Raw genomic sequence first — 23,183 nt, 5'->3', positions numbered from 1 at the left:
CTACTAATGAAGCAATTGGAGATAGCAAACAAACACAGATGAGAGATTGCTTGTATATTTGTTAGTGTCCAAAGCAGTATATTTGAAGTTTTCGTCAATGATGTTCTTTTTTGCTGGTAGAATTTGAAGGCAGCAGATTTCTTTAGTGTACCAAGGCTGATATCCTGGTCGACACCGAAAAGAGCTGTAGTCACTTGATAAGATGTGGTAATCAGAACAAGAGCATTGGAAGAGAAGTTGTACAGAGATGGAAAGTGGCTGAAAATTAATAAAACAGATATTTTTGCGGATATAAAGAGGCTTGGTTGAGTCACAACACAAAGCCGTGAAGGAGATATTCTTTTTGTGTGCAGAAATGCAACTGGAAGATGCAAAATGCAGGTGATGGTTTGAGAGAACAAAAGGAGTGTAAATAGTAAATAAGTCAGAAACTAAACAAAGTCTGTAGAAAACTAGAACAAGGTAGTGGTTATCACAATGAATAGAAGCGTTGGTCCATTGTTGTAGACTGCGAGGAGTATTTTAGAAGCTGAATGTGAAAGTAGGTCATCAATTGAAGTCACCCAAGATGATGGTGGAGAATCAATAAGAAGAAGTGAGGGAGCCAGCAGAGAAATTTTCAGATATTTGTTGGGGTGATCCAGAGGGTCCATAGATCACAGCAATACCCAGAGAGAAAGGGATGAAAATCCAGAGAGTATGTACTTCAAAAGATTGAAAAGACAATAACAGTTGTTAGACGCATAAATGTGCAGCGTGGGAAAAGGAGGAGTCCAACACCAACTCCTTGTCTGCTTCTGGGCAGCAAGATGTGGGTAGAGACCACCATGTAAAAAGGATGCTACTGATGCGGTGTCTGATTGTGTGAGCCATGCTTGTGTTATTGAGAGACCAACTTATTAATGCATTAGTTCCCATCATCACGAGGATGATAAAGGATGGACCCACTTTAACCAACACTAATATTTACTTAAGAATGTGCAAAAATGCACCTCAAATCCCATCCACATACAAAAAGAAAAATAAATTTTCCAGGCAAGATGCTTAAATGAGCTTAACCAGGTGAAGAATGCACAGTTACTGGGGTGGAGGGGGAAGGGTCAGGGGCTTTGGTTAGGCAGTCACAAAGCTTCTTTTTCTAGCAAAATTATGTTTTAATGGGTGCTTAGGTGATGCTGGCAATTGCAAATTGTCCTTTTGATGGTTCAACTAGTGATTTGCCATTTAATTATATCCAATAGAAAAGCAAAGCAGTATCACAGGTCAGATTACCTGCAAACAAAGGCCTCAATGGGACCTACTGCATCATCCGTCCACACTGTAGGTCTGCTAGATCTAGTCTATGTACAGCTCCAGCCATCTGATACTTAAACAGAGCGGCCTGATTAGCCAGCTTCAAATGGTAAATCTCTCCCTGCCATTCCCAATAATTGGCCCTGCATACAGTTTGCAGGGAAATGGACAAGGCAGCACATTTCACTTGTATTCTTAATCATATTTTCATTTAATAAATGCATTACATTATTACAAATACAATCATAAAAATTCTAAGTTTCTGCATTAATAAAGAATAGAAAAAGTAACATTCGTACATTTCAGGTGGTTTATACAATAGATAGGCAATTTAAAACATACGCAACATAAAATAGAATAAGAAGATTTAAATACATTTAATAAGGATTTAAATTTGTGCAATTACAAATATTGAGTGTTTTTCACAAACGTTCATGTATGAAGGTAGATAGAACTATTCAAGTAAATTGTTCTTCAGAAAAACAGATGGGTAAAATCATTAACATCCTTACTGCCACTTTAGATGCTGAGCAAAAATACTCAGAATTACCTTGTAACAAAGAAAAAGTAAAGTGTCTTTTTAGGATGTCATCTCATAACACTTCCCTCCTTAAGAGGAAAACCAAAGTTTTCAACAAGTACAAAATTGCTGTTCCCTATGATCAGAATCTAAAACCAGACACATATCAAACATGTTTCATTGCAATTAGCCCATATGCATGTTGCAGGTAGGAAATTAAGAAATTCAATTTCTTCATTGCAGCTTTGTCCAAGTATTTCCATGAAAAGGGACACATTTCTATAGGTTTGTGGGTCATTAAAAAATTATGCCATCCAACAGAGTTTATGGAACTTTCTTGAAAACTGGGGGGCCACAACAAAGGCTTTGACGGGCTCATGGGCTACAGGTTGGACCTTGCTCTATTAGGTCTAAAGAATCCGTACAGCAGAGATATTGGTTTTTTTGCTTGTTTTCTTATATTTTGGATAAATCTCTGCACACTACAGGAACACTAGGCCTTTCTGATCATTTAATTCTAACCACTGATAACATTGAGTGAACAAAAAATAAAAATCAAACCTATATTGACATACAAGAAAAATAGAATGGCAAAAAAAAATGGTATTAAAATTGGTACCAATTTCTACCATATATTTGTAATAATTATAAAATAAGCAGTGTTGTATGTTCTTATGACAAAAATCTTAAAAATGGATGTACAACTTGCAGACAGATGTGCAAATCTACAGCAACCAATAAGACAATGGCTTTGATCAGTCTAGTCCGAGTTAAACTAATGAAAGACAATTTCTTATTGGTTGCTATGTGAGATGGGACAGTTGTGCCATTAGCACCATCTTACTAAAAAGGCATTTAATACCCCAAATCAAATAAGCCACATTATTGATTTGGTCTCAGTAACATCCTGATTTTACTAGCTAAGGTTAACCATAAATATATTACATCTTTCAAAATGTTCCTCTTCTCTGGCATACCCGAATTTGGCAGCATTATACAGAGAAAGCATATGCAAACACCTGCTAAAAGTCCAAATATTCCCAGTACATCAATGGTTTTGTCAGCTGATAAGGGAGTGGCTTACCAGAAAAGAGGGTGGTCTCTCAAATGGGTGTGGTTCGGGTGGATCTGATGTGGCTTGGAGGGATTTGAGGCCTATTTTGTCCCTAATGTCTAATTGGGAATGTTGGCAGTTATGCATAACACAGAGATACACTGCAATTGTGCAACAGTAAAAGCTTTTCAACATCACATATTTTTACATTCACAATTGTTTACTGTACATTTTTTAAATTTCAGTATGTTACATGTGTCGGCGTAGGAATTTAACATAAAAAAATCCTACATTCAATATGCATTGCTGTCAGTTTTGTTACTTGGTAAAAACTTGTATAAAAAAAATTTACAGCTTAACTAAAAATTTCAAAAAGGAAATAAAATGCTTCAATTATTGTATTTAGAAAGTCACTATAGGGACATCATAGACAGTTCTTTATGTAGACGGATCATAATATGGACGGCTCTCTGGGTGGATGGATTTTCAAATATTTACTCAAAGATTAGTGTAAAAACCATTAAATTAATTAATGGTGTGATTGTCTTATGTAGGCTAATGCTGAAAACCCTTCAGGCCGCTGCTTCACATCGCTGGCTGAACAAGACTTCAACTATACTTGGGTCTGCAAGCGTTGATATGTCTCCCAAATCCTTTTCATTCCGAGCAATCTGTCTGAGGACCCTTCGCATTATTTTACCTGTGAATATAGAAGGAGTCAGGTTTCTACAGCAATGTGTAATGTAATTAGTTCTCCAGCATTTCCCATAACAAATTAGTAGGAAAAGCTGATCCTCAGAAGTTGATGTGTTTTGATTAATAATTCATAGTTACATTTTATCATGGAAGGTCATCTCAAATTAATTGAGGTCATACCATGTTTATTGAGTGCACACTGTCATTGCCAACTGATGCAATAGCACAACATTTTGTAAATGATCTTGTTAATGTTTTGTAGATTATTTTTTTTACTGACCAAAGCAACCTGTTGTTCACAAGTTTTTAGAGAGGCATTAGTTAGGGGTATCGTCATAATTAGCAACCAACAAAAGTGAGATGGACAATTTTCAGTAGTGGAGAATTTTATGATTATTATTTATAGCATTTACTAAGGTGATCAACAGGGAAGATTCTTCCTAACAAGGAAAATATAATAATTAAAAGCGATGTTGAGGTTTTAAATGAAATATTATACATTTTAGTAAATCCCTTCCTTCCCTATAATTTATATTCTCTATTCTTAGTAGGGTCTCAGCCGTGTCATATAGACAAGAGAGACCTGAAGTGGTAGTTCTAAATGAAAGCCATTGGTACTGACACAGTGATTGCTATACATGCTGAGATATTAAAATCAAAGAAGCAGTTTTTAAACTCAATAAAATAACTAAGTAAACAATTATTTGTCTCTAATAAAATGTCGCTAATATTTGCTTCCCGATGTGTTCTCTTTTTGCCACCTCTGGGTTCAATAAAATAGATTTCATACTAGACAGCAGTTTTATCCTTTGCAAAATAATCACATACACACATCCTTTGCGAAATAACCACATAAAAAACATACAATAAAAATCTAGACACCATATACTAGGGAGTGAAATAATGCAATTGCCAAAAGTGTACACACCTTTACGCAAGGCCAGTTATCTTCTAATCAGTAAGTCATTTCCTAGATGTTTTATTCTAATTATTTTCTGTCATTAATGATTAACCGATTAGATATTAAAATAACTTGGTTATTATGCAGCAAATATGACTGTTTTGGAGTGTGGGCCTGCCTTTTGAAGCCAAGTATATGAATACAATATCATCTATGTAAGAAAAAAGGGCGATGTTTACCAGCATGCAGTGGCACCGCTGTGATTTGGATGGTAGTGGGTATTGTTAGCATTAGGCAGCCCAAGGCTAAAACAATTTAGTAAGCTGCATGGGTTAGGAACGCTCGACAAAGAACCTGTTGACTGCCAAACTGTTGACACCAAAATGTCAAACTGTCAGTGAATCTGTCAACATTTCTACGTCTACGTGGTTAAAATGATGACATTCTGACTTTCAACAGGGAGAGAAATTGACACTCAACCAGCAATGTCAACGCCAGCCAGCGAACCTGCTGGCAATACTGCCCTGGACCCTTTGGCACAACATAGTGAAAACAAAATAAATAAAATGTAATTTTTAAAAAAATAAAAATTGAGGGGACAAAAAGCGCGGGTTCCCCCCAGTTTTACTAGTACCAGCAATAGGCTATGCCAGCTGCGGCAGGTGGTACTATAGCAGGGGAATCCACAGCGTGGGGGTCATCATCATTCTGTTATTTATATATAGCTCCACTAATTCCACAGCGCTGTACAGAGAACTCACTCACATCAGTCCCTGCACCATTGGAGCTTACAGTCTAAATTACGTCACACACACACACACACACACACACACACACACACACACACACACACACACTCTCTAAGGTCATTTTTGATAGCAGCCACTTAACCTACCTGTATGTTTTTGGAGTGTGGGAGGAAACAGGAACACCCGGAGGAAACCCACGCAAACACAGGGAGAACATACAAACTTCACACAGATAAGGCCATGGTCGGGAACTGAACTCCTGACCCCAGTGCTGTGAGGCAGAAGTGCTAACCACTAAGCCACCATGCTGCCCCCTGCCATAATGACAACCAACCCCAGGTTGGATTCCCTGTTGACATGGAGTTGACTAAAAAGGAGAATGTACACAGGCACCAACATACCCATGGGTGCGAGGGCACTCTGGCACTTGAGGAACCACAAGTGCCAACATGCCCTGGCACCCAGGGCCTGCTGGGATCTGTAGTGCACAAAGACAAAATGTAAACAAAAACAAAAAAAAACACATGTGGGCAGCACGGTGGCTAGGTGGTTAGCACTTCTGCCTTGCAGCACTGGGGTCATGAGTTCAATTCCCGACCATGGCCTTATCTGAGTGGAGTTTATATGTTCTTCCTGTGTTTGCGTGGGTTTCCTACGGGTGTTCCGGTTTCCTCCCACACTCCAAAAAAATCATACAGGTAGGTTAATTGGCTGTTAACAAATTGACCCTAGTCTGTGTAACCTGAACATGTAGCACTTTTCTAGCTCATAGTTGCATAGTGACCAATTTGTTATCCAGTACATAAAATAAACCCTTGCTTTGCTCAGCTTCTCTGGTGCATTTTGCTTTTTTTATAATTCTGACCTGTGACTACATGACCGTCCTTACAACTGTGAAGTCTCTCACATGACCACAGGGCTCAGGCTTTGAGACGCAAATACACTGAAATACAAGTTATTACCTACTAGATGTAACAATGAAAACATAAAACAGGATTTACCTGATCGTGTCTTTGGTAGTCCAGGAGCATTTTGTATGAAATCTGGTGTTGCTATTGGCCCAATTTTTTCACGAACTGCAATTAAGATTTATCTAGTTTAGTACATTTGTACACCCGAAACACAGGACATTTTATTTACATAAAAACATTCAGCGGCAATACAATCTGCATCTATATGAAATACAATCTCTTACAATGACTGACATATATGCAATTGAAAGTGTCTTTCTTGACTGGTTTTGTGAAAGCAGTTTTAAGAATCATTATGAACTGTGAATGTAACCTCTTACTTGTCTTAACAGGACATGATTATAAGACATGGCAGGGTTCCCACTAACAAAGGCAGTAGTTACACAATAATACAGTGCATGTCATATTTACAACTTACCTTGTTTTTTAAGTTCATCTGCAACAAGGTCTGTAAATTTCTTCCCATCTTTCAAAATGACAAAGCAGTAAAGACATTCCCCTTTCAGTGTGTGTGGTCGGCTTACCACTGCGGCTTCTGCCACTGCAGGGTGCTCAGCCAGGGCAGACTCAACCTCGGCGGTGCTTAGCAGGTGACCTACAAGAAACATGTCATGCTCACTGTACAATCCAAGTGCTGAAACATACCCTGGTAAGGAGGGTGCAAGACAGCTTTAAATAAGCAGGTAAAGCCATTAGATGACACTTAAAAAGGACGTGAATGATGAAACTAAATAAAATATAAGAAATATATGGAATGTTTATGTTTAACTAAATATATCCACTAACAGGCTCTTGTAGTAGGTTTCCATGAAATGAGGGAAGTGCTTCATTAATAGAGCAGACAGAGTTACTAGCAGGCTTGCAAACGTACTCTGCAAAAAAGCTCTGTGTAGATTGGTGGCGAGTGATGTCACAGCAGCTAAAATGACTGCAGCCCTAACTTTATGAATTTAAGCAGAACCCATCAGGACACTATCCTAACAACACTGATGAGCTTCAGCTACCTAACCTATACCTCTTAAAAGTGCTGCAGTGGAAAGCCAGGGCAATACCGAACAACATTTTTTACTTTTATAGCTAAAAATCAGCATAACTAACTAGATCTCGTACCTGAAACATTCAGCATGTCATCAATGCGACCTGTAATCCAGATGTATCCATCTTTATCTCTCTTGCATCCTATTAACCAGATAAAGTGTGAGATATCGGTATTACTGTTCCCATTCTCATAAAATAATGGAGAGCACTAAACGTAAAAGTGCACTTTACTATATTACTACTACATTATAGTTGAGGAATATGTTTTTCATATTTGAGTAACTTCTATTTTAGAACGAGTAGTCCTTCAGCAGATCTGTAAAACAACTCTGCTCCAACCCCCATTGATTTCTATAATAGGACATACCTGGCATTGTGGAGGTTGTTTTGTAATTTAGAATTATATATGGTAGTACTAAAGTAACTTGGGTAGTTAGTAGCACACTGTAGCTCTGAAAATGTTTTTTTTAAAGCACAATTTGCTTTCTAGAAGGTGATGCTAGGACTTTTAGTAAATGGATACTAAACATAAAATAAAAATTGATATAGAAGAGCAGACATCATAAAACATTCACAAATATATATGCAAAAGTTACACTTCCTTAACAGAACATGGAATGTCTGCTATTGTATATACAATCGCTATGAGGCTCAGTTTATTGATCCCTTATGAGCCATTTCTGACTGAGACATTCTCTGACAATTGAATGTCCTTCAATAGACTTCAATAAAGGAAGCCTTGTGCGAATAATAAAACTAAACTCTGCCTAAGATCACAGATTTATCTTCAAATGTCTAAACTCCTAAAGCCAATTCAGATGTGTGTGACTTATTTAGTTGCTCTTTAAAACAAAGCAATTAATATTTTAGGTTTTGTAGTCCTTTACACATGTGGGCATGCATTAATTATCCATCAATGAGAGCTTAGAGGTAATGGGCTCATTCTAGCGAGTCCCAATGCCTGTGTGCTCGCAGTATTCAACAGAATGATTCTATATTAAATTTGCCACTTGGGATATTGTTTGTTTCTCACAAAGAGAGAATGTCAATCTACAGGACCTGACCTGTACTGAAAGGCTATGTCTTGTTCTCCATACACATAATACTACCATGTCAATCAGTAACAGAGAACGTGCAGGGTTTTTATGGGGACATTACGTGTAAACTGATTAAATAAATGATCTGTCAGAAACATCTTACCATCTCCAGCCACATAATATCCAGGAAACTTCCTGAAATATGTGTCCTCAAAGCGCTCGTGGTTGCCATACAAAGTCCTCATTATAGATGGCCATGGTTGCTTAAAGACCTAGATAGGACAAAAATGTAAATGTTGGCCAACATTTACAAGTTTTGGAGATTACGGTATGAAAGTCTGTGATAATTGCAACCTCTGTCCCTGCATTTGCTTCATCAGCTATGTAAAATATTATAGTTAAGTGGTATACATGTTTTGGGCAATTATTATAAGTTTAGTAAGGTTATAACCCTTACAGACAACCAGCTATTAGTGCATCAATGCTAAAGATGCGACAGTGAGAGATACAATAGCTAAATAATTATAATATCAGCTTCAAACACATACCAACATTGGTGTTACAGAGAGACTAGCATTATAGAGAGTGACATATCAAGGAATGAATATGTTTAGTGTAATTTTGTATATATTGTAGTATATACCTGGTTATAAGCAAGGGAGGCACTTTAACAGCCAAAATAAAGTTTGCAAATTAATAACTCCTAACATGGCAAAAACAATAATTAGCAAAGCAATATACAATAGCAGTGAATGTCTGTTGATGGCAGCCCCTCTTTAAATCAGTAGCAGACTGACCTGCAAACAATGTTTACAGACAAGAGAGTTCTCATGGTGTAACTAAATGTACCATCTATAATAAAGTAGAAAATTGCATACTTGAATAACCAGCTTATCTGAAACAATGACTGCATATAGCACACAATGGGTCCAACAGGGATATATCCCAATTAATAGGGTATCCTTTATGTGTCATTCTCTGGATCCTCCATTGTCCCAGATGCCTCTGGCATCATGATTGCTCTCGTTTCCAAACAATGAAATAAAAAATTTAATTTAATAACTCCTTCCTTAATAAATTAAAACCTAACTATACCTCCACATATTTACATCTGTACTTCAGATCATGTGGAGCTTTGATTGTCCGATTACAGAAAGTACTACCCAAAATCCAAAACTGCAAAACATTTCAAAATTTACTTCAACATTTAACAACTAATTTTATGGCAGTCTTGGAAATACTATGAATTTCATGTGTATTCAATAGGACTTAAAATACAATCCTTGCATTATGGACTTGAGTGTATCCATTTGTATACGAGAAAGGTATGAGGCATAAAGTAATTGTGTACACTGTGCAAAATAAAAACTTACCAAGTACCCCTCCGCTTCACCCTCCAGCTCTTCCCCATGCTCATTCAGTACAGCTGGAACAACGCCGAAAAATGGAAAAGTCTGTAAAATCCACCATTTGTTAGCAAATGTTTGAGTTGACATGTGAACAGAACATGCAATAAGCATGCAGAACCCTGAGTGTACAGGATGTATTGGGTATCCTATTAAAAGGGTAGAACACAAACTGAACATTCTAACAATAAATGTCTTATTCATTTTTAAGTTTTATGGCCCATTCTCACCTTTACATTATCCATCTGCTTTTGATGCATTAAAAAGCAGCCTGACATACAACATTAAGATACAAAATAGGTGCATGAATAATGGTTATCTGAACCAGTTGCTTTAACTTTCCCTCACCAATTACACTTATAGGTTCAAATATTTTCCAAAGCAAGTTTCAAAGTAAATCACTATTAAAGTAGATCAATATCCACCCATATCAAGTACAGCATTTACATTTGTGCCCACTAATACTGTAACATAAATATTCATTAGGACCACCCCATTAGCAGAAGCGTCGTGAAGTGGTAGGTTGCTTACCCTGCATTTGCAAACGTGTGCAACTGAGAATTCTGCATAAGTAGAAAAGCAGCTCTCTTACTGGCTCACAGCAGTGTTGCTGGGGGGTTTTCTCTGTTTTGTACCTTTCTGGATAACCCCACACTTTCAAACACCTGCTGCAAACCTATACATTGATTGTGGACTCTCCATTTCTGTATTGTAATTAAAATATTCATCCCAGCTGACAGACGTTACAATATTTTTTATTATGCATTCACAATAGGTAAGATCACCTTTATTATGAAGCAAACATTATTGTGATCACATTTTGCATTAAATATTACAGACGGAAAAATGTGACTAAGGATGCATGCAGCACCAAGTGTACATGTGATATCTCGTGGCAAATGGAGACTCAGAGTGAGCCATGGCTTCAGAATAATAGTACTCCATGAAGTGAGTGTATTAATAGTACATTTAAGCATTTGCAGCATTAAAGTGACCCAGAGTTCTCAAAAAAAAAACAAAAAAAAAACCTGAATGTAATGTAACCCTGTTTTTTAGAAATCAATATCCATTTACGACTATTAAACAAAAAAGTACATGAGCATACAACTGATGTAAGTGTAAAGTCAGATTTCCATTGTTAAAGACATATTCGTTCATATTATCTACTGTAAGAACCACTTACAGCTGATCCTGGTTTCAGTGGTGTAGCAGCTGGTAGCGGGGTTATAACATGACCTCCCTGAAAACAGAACAATGGAAATGTTGAGTTTTCCATATGGGATAACTGCAATACAGAAATATGTAAAACTATATCATGCTTGTCATTTATTGCAGGTTATGTTTTTAGCATGCAAGGAGGTCCTATTGGCAACTTTCTGACTTTGTTGGTAAAGTCACAAGTGACACAGTTCATTCACTGCACTGAGACTGGTTCCACTTTGGACCTAGCGCTCCGGGTGTTCCCTGACTGGTTACCCCTTTTCTTATGCCTCTGGGTTTTGATTATTGCTTTAGTCAATCAAAAGAAGAGTAGGATTTAGTTTCAGGAGAATAATCCAGTCACCTAAAAAGAACATGAACCACTTGTCACTTCAGGAGTGAATAAAAAGTTAATTTAAAAAATTCTGTGTGTTTTCTTGTGGGGAAGGGGGGTGTACACTCAATTTACTACACCTATAATTGTTTGATATTAAATAACATCCATGTGGGTTTATCTAGGAGTAATCTGTCCACTTCAATTATAATCTTGTAGCGTACAGAGACAATGATGTTGGACAATTTATGGTGCAATTTACTAGTTTGGTCCTGAGTGACCATGCAGAAGACAGGTTTTTGCAATATATATGAACATTACCAGTGAAATAATTATAACGGAGGCTCCTGTGTGGAAGCAGAGAAAAAGGTTTCAAATCACTGCTACACACAGCGATGTTAATGGAACTAGTTACTCAAAATAACTTCCATAGCACAGCTGCACCAGAGAGCCGGTACCAGGCATCAATCAGCTGTGAGGCCCAAGAAATTCCCCTACATTCGGTTAGTCTCTGGACCTACTACAACACCCTCCCTGGTTAATATTGTGTGTGGTTGTGCAGTCATTCTTGCAAGTTACCACCGAGAGGCAGTGCTGTGCACTGTACCACCGAGAGGCAGTGCTGTGCACTGTACCACCGAGAGGCAGTGCTGTGCACTGTACCACCGAGAGGCAGTGCTGTGCACTGTACCACCGAGAGGCAGTGCTGTGCACTGTACCACCGAGAGGCAGTGCTGTGCACTGTACCACCGAGAGGCAGTGCTGTGCACTGTACCACCGAGAGGCAGTGCTGTGCACTGTACCACCGAGAGGCAGTGGAAAGTATCAGATGCATACCTCTTTGGAAACTATTAAGACTTACCTAATGGTCAGAGTGGGAAGATCTAATGAACACCAATATATATCTCACCCATGTTTGTGTATGGACCTGCTATACATAGAAATTCTAATGGTCTCTCAATTCCTCTCAACAACAAAAACTTAAATCATTAAATATCTCTAATAACTGTTCATGGACATGTATGCTGGTATGACAAAGTATTCCCTATTCTGCAGATACAATTATATGGCTCACGAAACGGACTTTAACAATTTGCTGAAAGGATTATGCAAGAGCTTTGCTGTTTTGAGTCAGAGAGACAAGAAGATAGAAACAATTAAATAGCTCTCATAATAACATGACATTTACTTCTTAAGTGAATTGTGACGCATAAGTTATGTCTAATGTCAAAAGAATGCCTGTGGGATGTGTTCTGGTTCTGGCGTTTGATTTTTCCCACTGCATATTATGTAAACTCTCAGGAATTTCTCAGTTTACTTGTAGTGGGATCTCGGTCTAGCTGCTAAAACAGAAGTAATAATGTTGCTTAGACATATATTTAAGGTAGCATATTACATTTTAATTCCTTTCTTGGGAATTTAACATAATGTCTCAATTTAAGACAAACATTTTATTAATCTCCAGCACTCAGTGTGTGTGTGTGTGTGATATAACACACACACGCACAAAGACCGAGTGTTAGAGATTAATAAAATGTTTGTCTGCAATTAAGACATTATGTTAACGTCTCAGTTTAATGGACTAGAAAACATGTTGGTCTAATAACAAAAAGAGATATATAGATAGAGTTATATAGATATATACATCTCCCTTTTTTATTAGACCAACATGTTTTCTAGTCCAATACATTAAATAATTGAGCATGAGTGTTAATAGCCAAGAGCAGACAAAGTGCCTTTACCTCAGAATTGTTTTACTAGGCATATGCAAAATGATGACAGTTGTGAGGATATTAGCTGAACTTGTGGTGAAACACAGCCTGACCAGTGGAGGTTATGGAGTATTACTAGGCATCATCTGCATCCACTTATTGTGCATACTTCTCAAATAATGCACTGAAGTATGTAGAATTCAAAAGATCAAAAAAAAGCTGGAGAATTGTAAATGGAAAATGTGTTTGGGTGATGGGGAGATTACTCTATATACATAAGAAATTACACAAGATATTTAAATGAACTATTAAGAGGTGGAGATGAGCAAAAACGAAAGGATTTGCCTTCTGTGCACAGTAATTTACCAACACCACCTAAGTGGTGGCTTTAACCATTACTTTCAATGAGATGCTGATTGCTTGATGTAGGCCCAACAGCTAAACATTGGCAAAAAAAACCACAAAAACAGATTAATTTAAAATGACAACAGATGACACATATGAGTGGATTTATCAAACCTCCTAAAAAGGATAAATGGAGATGTTGCCCATAGCAACTAATCAGATTCTAGCTGTCATTTATGTAGTGCATTCTAGAACAAATACTAGACTGATTGGTTGCTATAGGCAACACCACCACTTTACCTTTCTAGAGGATTTCATATACCTACAACTTAAAATAGATGCCCCTGATGTGTCACATGTCAAAGCGTGCTTAATTTTTATGTAATTTGTGCATGTGAGTTGTGCAGTGGGATATACTAAGGGTAAAGTAATGGAAATTCAGCTCATATTTTGCACTGGAAGAATCACCTTCGGCTACATCATGGTCTTTGGTTCCATAATATTCATGAATTACAGAGCAGACCATAACAATGATAGATCGCATTCAGGAAATACTTACTGTTTCTGTCTGCCAGAAAGTGTCGACAATAGGGCATCTCCGATTGCCAATAGCATTATAGTACCACAACCAGGCTTCAGAGTTTATAGGCTCTCCGACAGTACCCAAAATTTTCAAAGAATTTAAATCGTACCTGGATAAGATAAGAATTATTACTGACAATCTGCAGTATTATATGTAGGTTCAATGGAGCCGTTTTAGCGCATTGGTTTTTTTTTTTTGGTTTTTTTTTACATAAAAGTGCAGTAAAATAAAAGGTTTCAAAAAAGGAACACATTTACATTACAAAATCCATTGAACATTTTGTTTTTTCCCCCTCAGGGCTCACTTGCATCTATACTCTGTTCAGCCGCTACATCTGTTTAAAGAATCTCTTTAAAAATTATAATACCAGGTGTAGGTGTTAGGACACGGCACAACCTATATACATACTACCAATAAAATAGGTTGTACTAGCACAAAGCATAATAAGTGTTTTATTCTTCATGCATTTGTACCCATTTTCTCAATCCATAGGTGTGAAAAACCCCTCAGTTTTATTATATCCAGATAAACAGCTTAACCAAATGTATAACAGTTACATGCCAGAAACACAGCCACTAGTTTGCAAAATGTATCAAGGTTATTTAAAGCATGCTGAACTGTGTTCACAACTCACTTTTGTATTACTTCATTCCCATATTTCATCAGCAGGCGGATGGCAGTGGGTGCTGTGTAAAACTGGGTCACTTTGTACTTTTCAATGATTTCCCAAAATCTCCCCACATGTGGATAGGTAGGAATACCTTCAAACTTAAATACACACAATACATCAATATCTGTGTGGCAAACAAGTCAAACAAGTTCTTTATCTCTTCCACTTTTATATTGTCAACAATTTTTCATCTTTAATCCAATATTAGCTTACATGGTTATTCCAATTTTGCTGCCCCATTATCTTATTCTGCTAGTTTTACAAACATTGGCTTTTCACCTTTTCTCTACTCGTTCTGCTCTCTTCAGTCACTGCAGAGTGTAGATATATTTAACGAATGCACTGTCTTTTTTGATTTTGGGAATACAGTAAGAGAAAACTACTCTACCTAAAGAAACGTAAAGTAAAGTGTGCTTGTAGAATTTTGGCGTCATATTTTTGTCCTCAACCTTGTTAGAGCAACGTTGTACATTCACACAGTGGTCGAGGTGGAAATTTAGAAGTGGTGGTGTTGAAAAATTCAAGTAAATAGCCGGATGCTGCTTAGGCTTTAAAATATATTTTTTGATGTGATTTTTTTTTTTTTTAACACTGTAGTAAAATACAGACTTGATATTTCTTTTAAGCATTTATTTATTAATATAAGAAGTTCATTTAAAACATCATGTTAGAACAAATACACAATTTAATTTTTTCTTATTGTGCTGCAACAGTAATAGTTTTGTAAGCGCTAAATAAAATCAGTTGAAGAGTGAGTAAATTTTATCTAAAAGATGTACTATATAAATACATGTTGATGATACCATGACCAATACTTTGCTTTTGAGGGACACTCAGCAAATGGTCTCTCACGCTCTGAGTTAGTGACTCTGGTTCATTGAAAGTCTCATTTAATGGATATAATCCATATTGGATGTTATAACTGACTAACAGATGTCCACTGACAAGATATTTAGAGAACAAAGCAGTTATTTACAGGTAGTTAATCTGACAGTTTATACACTTCAGGAAGAACTCCTATATGACGTAATTATCAGCCTGTCTCTGACTAACGTAGATCGTGTGAACTTGGGGGAGCTGGCACTAATTCTTACAGTGTCATAAGCCAAAGTTCTTATCCTGTAACAAGCCCGGCAGGAACATTAATTAGAAGTAGCTCCGAGTGCAGAGTTGATAAGAGAACTGTAAAGGTGATCTGATAGACAGGCACATTTGTAGAAAGTAACTACACAGAGCTTAGTCAGAGATAGGGATGCAGGAGCAGTGCAATAAAGCCTCACTGACATGTATTTACATTAACAATTGTAGAGTAGAATGTGCAGTCTCAGATACTAGTCTAGAAGATGTCCATGTAGGACATCCTTATGTGCCTAGTTAAGTGCTCCGCGTTGTACGTTTAGAGAGTTTGACAGAAATTGTAAACACTGCTGTAGTGGTAGAGGATAAAGATAGAAGGAGTTAAAGGATATGGAGAAGTGTCGGTATGGCTTTCTGCCATGCACAGGCCCACTTCGACCAGTGTATTCACATGAATATTTAGTATAATCTAGCACTACAGATTACAAAGATATTATACTTCAAAAGAGGAGTTCCCCCATAAGGCAGCAGACATATGTAGAAAAGCTTAGCATGTTAAAAAGAAGGTTCAGGAATTTAATAAGTTTGCCTAAAGAGTTTTTAGGGACCGCTGAAAGGTTTAGAGCAAGCCTGGCCAACCTGTTGCTCTCCAGGTGTTGTGAAAATACAAGTTGCCAGTAGATAGCCAGCCAAGAGCTGACAGGGCATGCTGGGCGTTGTAGTTTTACAACACGTGGGGAGCCACAGGTTGGCCAGGCCTGGTTTAGAGGATAGGGCAAAGTCTTGTTGTTCAGTGGATGGGATACCACAGAATGGATGCAGCCCAAAATAAACACCTGTAACCAGGAATGGACTGACTGAGAGATGCAGATCTTGTGCAAAGAAGTGGGGCGAGTTGGGAGCTATTTTGAGAAGAGGTAAAAGGTATTCAGTAAAATACATGCAACCAATGTTGGAACTGAGTGTAGCAGCAGTTGAAGTACATTTTCATAGTTAGCCATATTATTTATCATTTTCTGGACACAGCTTGCTACAGAAATTATCATTATCATTGCTTTTTGGATGACCAATTGTAATCTAGGAGAAGTGTTGTCACAAGATTTAACAAAAACAGAAATCAAGCAATGTTGTCTTTAACAATATGAAAGATAATCCTACTCCAAGAACAAACTTCACATTACCATACAGATTAGGTAACTTACCATCACACTTGTTGCACCATTGGCTAGTGGACCATAGGTTATATAAGAATGACCAGTGATCCAACCAATGTCAGCTGTGCACCAATAAACATCATCCTCATGGTAGTCAAACACATACTTGAATGTTAGAGCAGTGTAAAGTAGATATCCTCCAACCGTGTGCAAAACGCCCTGCAGGTAACAGAGATGCAAGAGAATGCAATCATAAGACCATGAATGTGTTGAATAATGGCGATAAATGTATACTGAACGGTGAAGAAATACAGAAATGTGTTTGTTAAATCAACTAAGATGATTATTATTACGACAATAAATGGTACATATCCTCAGCATAGTCCAGAAATAAAATGTAACTTATAGAAAATTCTGGTGTGTACCAACTGAAACAATTCTACAGATGTATCGCTTTTCATGACTATAAATGATGCAATGTGGTAAGCCCCAAATGCAGTAACCCCACAACTGAAATGGAGTTATATGTGAACTGTGCAATCATTTGGTTAAAAGAAGTGTACTCCATCTGTAATCATAATTTATAATCTACAAATTATTATAAGAGTTTTTGAAATTGTATTATATTGGCGATTTACGGTAATTTCCTTCCATGGTCAAATATATCCTACCTAGAAGTATGGTTTATTTTAACATTAGCTTTCATTAATTGTAGAATGCTTATCTTTACCTTTTAGAATACTTGAACAAAGAAGCTCTCAAAGGGTGTACGGATTTATGTATAAGTAAGCATAAAGTCCCTTAATTATATAGTCTGTTTTGCTAGAATCTGATACCATGTATGTCGTGAACATAGAGAACTTAGTTATTTATAAGGGATAAATCATAACTGCAGTGTAAATATGTTATATCAAATGAATCCATTGATAAATTTAGCTAAAGTGTAAAATGTGAAGACAGAAAGTCTGTTGTATGTGTATTTGATTGCTCTGCACATCCTAGTGTGAGAAGATAACCATGTCACCTGTAACAGCTTCAAAGGGCTCTTGCTGTGAGATATATCCTGACAAGTTAGTTTTTGGACACCTTAATAGACTTTGTGGGGCTGGTCATAGCTGGACATCCTTGGAGCCCAAGGCACCATTTTGAAGGCCTATACAGGTATATAGAAATATGAGCTTCAAAAAGGAAAATGTCTTCATAGTTCACATTTTGGGAAATCCAGGTGCCACTACTAAGGAGCTGAAATCACACCAGGGTTGTGAATGACAGGTACGGGTGGTATCCGGGAACAGCTAAAATCACATATCTTTGGAAAAGGCATGTCACATTGGCAAAATTTCATCATGTTTGGTATCAAAAGATGGACAAAGTCATAAGGGATTTATTAATAAAATTGGGTCTGTGTGACGATCCACAGAAAAGTTAGGCCACATGATAGAATTGAGTAGTAAATCAAACAATATGCAAATGGTGACTGAAAAAGTGTCACAGGCCACAACACCCCAGGGGTAGGAAGAGGTGTGGAAGGGTCTTTAAAAAACTGAAACCAGTTACAGCAAATTATCAGACTTTTTGGGAAATTAATTTACATGATAACCTGTCCATCTTCCAAGCCAGTTTCCCTTGGCCAGAAAAGGCAATTCACGTAAGTGCTACTCTGAATGTAACCCCTTTTATTTTAAACTGTTTTGCTTGTTATGTCAATCTATTAATTGTTCATTACTTTTTTACATCTGCATGCCCTGTACTTTTGTATATTAAATCTATACTTTAATATGTTGCATCCTTGATACTCTAACGAATCCATTAGCCAGTTAAGAATATAGCTCTGCCAAGTTAACCCTTTGAATGCCAGTGTGTGATCTGTTGATACATTTGATTAACAAGCTGTGTGTGCTTGCATTTACATTCGTGTAACAGTCTGGAGATGTTTGCTTGCTGGTGTGGGTCTTGCTAGTCTGTGGATAGCTAGAATCCTTGGGTGACAGTGTGGGACAGTATATTGGGGTCCTATTGCCCGTATTCAATAGGTGGTGGAAAACCTGAAGTGTCTGGGGGTGTGAGAGAGCTGTGTTTGGGGACAATTCAGTAGTCTATAACATGTGTGATAGGTGGAGAGAGACTGCAGGCTGGAATCATGTGACCTCATATAGCAAACACACCAAAGTCACGGCAGCTGGGAGCATGTTTGTGACAATATACCTTACACACACACAGGGTCTGATTCATTAAGGAACATGTCCTGTTGAGTGCCGTATTTTTGGTGTAAAATTTCTCCGTGCACACTCAGAAACAGACTATATGCCAGTGACTACAAGTGCATACAATTCATTTTGCAAATGACACTTCCAATAGCCTATGATTTGAAGGGCAGAACAGGGGAGGGAAGGGGCATATGCACAGCATGTAGTCAATGTACAGTAAGGACTGGCCAAGGTTCAGCACACGCACATTTGTTCGATTCAAGCTCTGGACATCTCTTGAGTATGTGATATTTATCTGTATCACTTGTCCCAGCTACAGGGTAGGTATAAGTGGTGAGTGATAATGATGATGGCAGCGCATGTATGCCAGAACATGTTTGCAATTAAGAGAAAAACTGTAAAAATGCATTTTAAAAACAGTTGGCATTAACATCCTGATAAATGTATTTCATGTTAAAAAACAAAACACCTCACTTTATTTTTATTAATGATTATATTAATAACAGGTGTTAATGTATTTTTTTTAAATGTTTTCCTGTGCAATCTGATGGGACTTTATATTGCACATACGCATGGTGCGTATCCTGCAGTGTTGTGGATGTCTGTATACAGCCAGAGCGTATTTATACCAGTATACTGGAAACCTGTCTTCAGATCTGCTTGTACTTGAATACGGGCAGTCAGTCTTTTGTTTTGGGTTTTTTTTTTAAAAAAAAACAAAATAACACGCATATTGCATTCCTTGATGAATCAGGCCCACAATGTTCATCTATCCCTCATCTCTCTCCCACCTTGCCGCTAGTCCTACAATACAGAGGAGTTCATTTACGACGTGCACTGCAAGGGACCTTATTTTTGCACTATTGCTCCTATCTCGACCACCCAGTGTACTTTCAATGTGCATGCTTAGTTTTTGGTCTTCCAAAGGTATAAACATAACAAAGTCCAACCCCCTTTTATTACATTTAGTCTTTTTAGACTCATTCAAGTGAAGGGACTTTGAGATTCTTTTTTTACATGACGTGTGTGGGTTTTAACAATGAGCAAAATGCACTTCTCTGCTAAAGTGCACCTGGAAGGCGCTAACACTACCCAAAAAAGAGGAGAACCAGTCTCCTAAAAGCTTTCAACTGGTACAAAGTCCTTTTCTGCAGTAGAAATATGCCACTTGTGCAAAGCAAGGAACACCCTTAAATTGCTTCCTCTCCATCTCATTTCAATAATCTCCCGACACTCTTGTTTATACACTGCTCTGCATAATGAAGTGCACCGGCGCACCTACTCTATCGCTTTACAAGGAAGACCCACTCTCTGCCTGACACCTCCTGTCAGCCTGTGAAACATCAGCTCCCCTGCAGACTATGCCACCTTTATCTAAAAGCCCATGTTCTTGGTGGAAATCTAAGATCATCTGCACAAATTAAGGAGTGTGATTTCACAGCACGCACTGGCCACTTTGTGGGGCACAAATGAGGTATAGTGGGGGAAAAAAGCATTCTTATAGTACTCTGGTGCACCACCAGCAGGGGTGGTCTTTACAGTTTTGTTTTTTTCTTCTTATATCTTGCAGCCATAAACACAGCAAAAACATTTGTTGACATTTTATATTATTATAGACAAACCTTGTAAAAACTACCTTCGCAGATATGGTGTATATGAAAATAAAATTGTCACACTGCACTAGAATGTTTGGACAAGGTGTGGTGCTGCTTGTACATGTTACAAAACAAAGACCGTTTATAAATGTTCCCACATGCAATGTGGAAGAACTGACGTGTCATTTTCTTGCATGACTTCTTGTGCGAGTTTCCTGACACGGATACTTTGACCAGTTTGTTTTTCTGAAAGTGGGATAGGTTATATGCCTTAATAAAACAATTTGTACGTGGACAGATTGATAGAGCAGGTAAAAAAGTTGTTTGGAAACCTTTTAAAAAAAGTTTGAGATAAATTACTACAGGTATGTAAATGAGGCAGTTTAAATGCTATTTTTTTTTATTTTTATTTTTAAAAAAAGCCTTTAAGTGAATAGAGCAGCCTTTTAAATGTGTACTTAAAACATGCTCCAAAAATGTCATCCATCTGACGACCTCTGCTCTTAAACTTTCCAATGATTTAGACTTTTGAGCTCAGGTTACTTGAGAGTGACAAGAACTCAGAGAAATTCCTAAGCAAGTGTATGTAGGCAACAAAAGTCTTTTAGAAAGACATTTTCTGCAGAAATAATTTCTCAATCAAGAATATCGAGAGACTTGTTAAGGGGCAACTTCAATACATAATTGTTTAATAAGAAACTTCAAACCATACAGAACAACCTGGAGGTCAGTGAACTATATTTAATAGCTGCTTTGTTTCGAGTATTTGGGCTAATTTTGACTAATATGAAACACCATTTGCAAAATATACCTTTGATAGGTGCTGGTAGAAAATGGATATTCACTGTGTGATAGATGGATAATACATAAATTAAAAAAAAAATAAAAAAAATATAAACATACTGGTAGGTTAATTGGCTGCTGTCAAATTGACCCTAGTCTCTGTGTCTGTATGTTGAGGAATTTAGACTGTAGGCCTCCAATGGGGCAGGGACTGATTGAGTGAGTTCTCTGTACAGCGCTGCAGAATTAGTGGCGCTATATAAATAGCTGATTACGATACATGTACACACACACACACACACACCCCAGCCACAACATTAAAACCACCTGCCTAATATTGAGTAGGTCCCCCTCGTGCTGCCAAAACAGCTCTGACCCATTGAGGCATGGACTCCACAAGACCTCTGAAGGTGTCCTGTGATATATGGCACCAAGATGTTAGCAGCAGATCCTTTAAGCCCTGTAAGTTGCAAGGTGGGGCCTCCATGGTTTGGACTTTTTTTCCCCAGCACATCTAACAGGTGCTCAATCGGATTGAGATCTTGGGAATTTGGAGGTCAAGTCAACACCTTGAACTCTGTCATGTTCCTCAAACTACTCCTGAACAATTTTCGCAGTGTGGCAGGGCGCATTATCCTGCTGAAAAAGGCCATTGCCATCAGGGGCTAACGTTGCCATGAGGCAGTGTACTTGGTCTGCAACAATGCTTATGTTGGTGGTACGTGCAAATGTAACATCCACATGAATGCCAGGAGCCAAGGTGTCCAGCATAACACTGCCCGGAGCATCACATTGCCTCCGCCAGCTTGCCTTCTTCCCATAGTGCATCCTGGTGGCATCTCTTCCCCAGGTAAATGACCCACACACACCTGGCTGTCCACATGATGTAAAAGAAAACATTCAGACAAGGCCACCTTTCCCCATTGTTTGTAGGTGCCATCAGCAGTGGACAGGGGACAGCGAGGGCACTGACTGGTCTGTGGCTATACAGCACTGTGATGCACTGTGTGTTCTGACTAGAGATGCTCAGACTCGGTTTCCCGAGAACCGAATATACCCGAACTTAGCAGATCAGAGTACCGAGCCGGCTCGGTACCTTCGTGCTTTTTCAGATTTGAAAACTAGGCAAAACGTCATCGTGACATCGTCGGATCTCGGGATTTTTGGATTCCTTTTTAAGATCCAACATAAAGGCGGGAGGGAGGGAGGGCCCATGGACAATTCCATCTTGCAACATTTTTCTTTTCTGCCACTGCTGTGTGCCAACGTGTCCTAGATGTGCTAGGAACTGCCGTGTGTTTGTGTCATTTCTCTGTCGCTTACCATCCAGCCAGGTCGCTGCAGTCTTTGTCCGAAAAAGTGTATGAAAATATTATTGTGACCTGTGAGGTAGATTTTTTCTAAAAAATCCAAAACCAAAACACACAAGGGGGGTTTTGCCAAAACAAAAACACGAAGCTAATCCAGACCCAAAACCAAAACCAGTTCACAGTGGTCAGTGAGCATCTCTAGTTCTGACACCTTTCATTCATAGTAAGCATTAACTTTTTCAGCAGTATGTGCTACAGTAGCTCTGGACCAGACAGGATAGCCTTCTCTGTATAACCAATATAATGCGCTCAATTGCCTAGAACACACTAACTATATAAGGGAATGCTATAATTATGATAATAGGAATTATACATGACATAACTAGTGCAAATCAATGTGGTAAAAAAATAGCTGATTTATTATCCAAAAAGGGACAACCAGAAAAATAAAAAACAATTCATAAAACAAACAATATTAAATAAATAAAATAAAAGCAATGTCCAAAGGATGGTCAATGTGTAACAATGGAGGCTTATCAAGCGACCAA

At 37.9% G+C, this 23,183-nt stretch overlaps 1 protein-coding gene across 2 annotated transcripts in view; it reads right to left on the bottom strand.

The window, feature by feature from the left end:
- Positions 1-2,026: 2,026 nt before the first annotated feature.
- LOC142158923 (acetyl-coenzyme A synthetase, cytoplasmic-like) overlaps positions 2,027-23,183 on the bottom strand; it is a 33,882-nt gene continuing 12,725 nt past the window's right edge. For both annotated transcript variants that reach the window (XM_075213302.1, XM_075213303.1), the window contains exons 9-18: positions 16,789-16,959; positions 14,474-14,607; positions 13,816-13,948; positions 10,849-10,905; positions 9,633-9,713; positions 8,423-8,531; positions 7,295-7,363; positions 6,603-6,779; positions 6,215-6,289; positions 2,027-3,567 (exon numbers count right to left, since the gene is read on the bottom strand). In XM_075213302.1, coding sequence (XP_075069403.1) covers positions 3,440-3,567; positions 6,215-6,289; positions 6,603-6,779; positions 7,295-7,363; positions 8,423-8,531; positions 9,633-9,713; positions 10,849-10,905; positions 13,816-13,948; positions 14,474-14,607; positions 16,789-16,959 — 1,134 coding nt within the window. In that variant the 3' untranslated portion in view covers positions 2,027-3,439. The remainder of the gene's footprint in view (positions 3,568-6,214; positions 6,290-6,602; positions 6,780-7,294; positions 7,364-8,422; positions 8,532-9,632; positions 9,714-10,848; positions 10,906-13,815; positions 13,949-14,473; positions 14,608-16,788; positions 16,960-23,183) is intronic.

This window comes from Mixophyes fleayi, chromosome 5 (assembly GCF_038048845.1).
Source record: "Mixophyes fleayi isolate aMixFle1 chromosome 5, aMixFle1.hap1, whole genome shotgun sequence".
In the NCBI taxonomy this organism is placed as follows: domain Eukaryota; kingdom Metazoa; phylum Chordata; class Amphibia; order Anura; family Limnodynastidae; genus Mixophyes; species Mixophyes fleayi.
The sequence above is the reverse complement of the archived record's forward strand: the minus strand, read 5'-3'. Positions and strand labels throughout refer to the sequence as shown.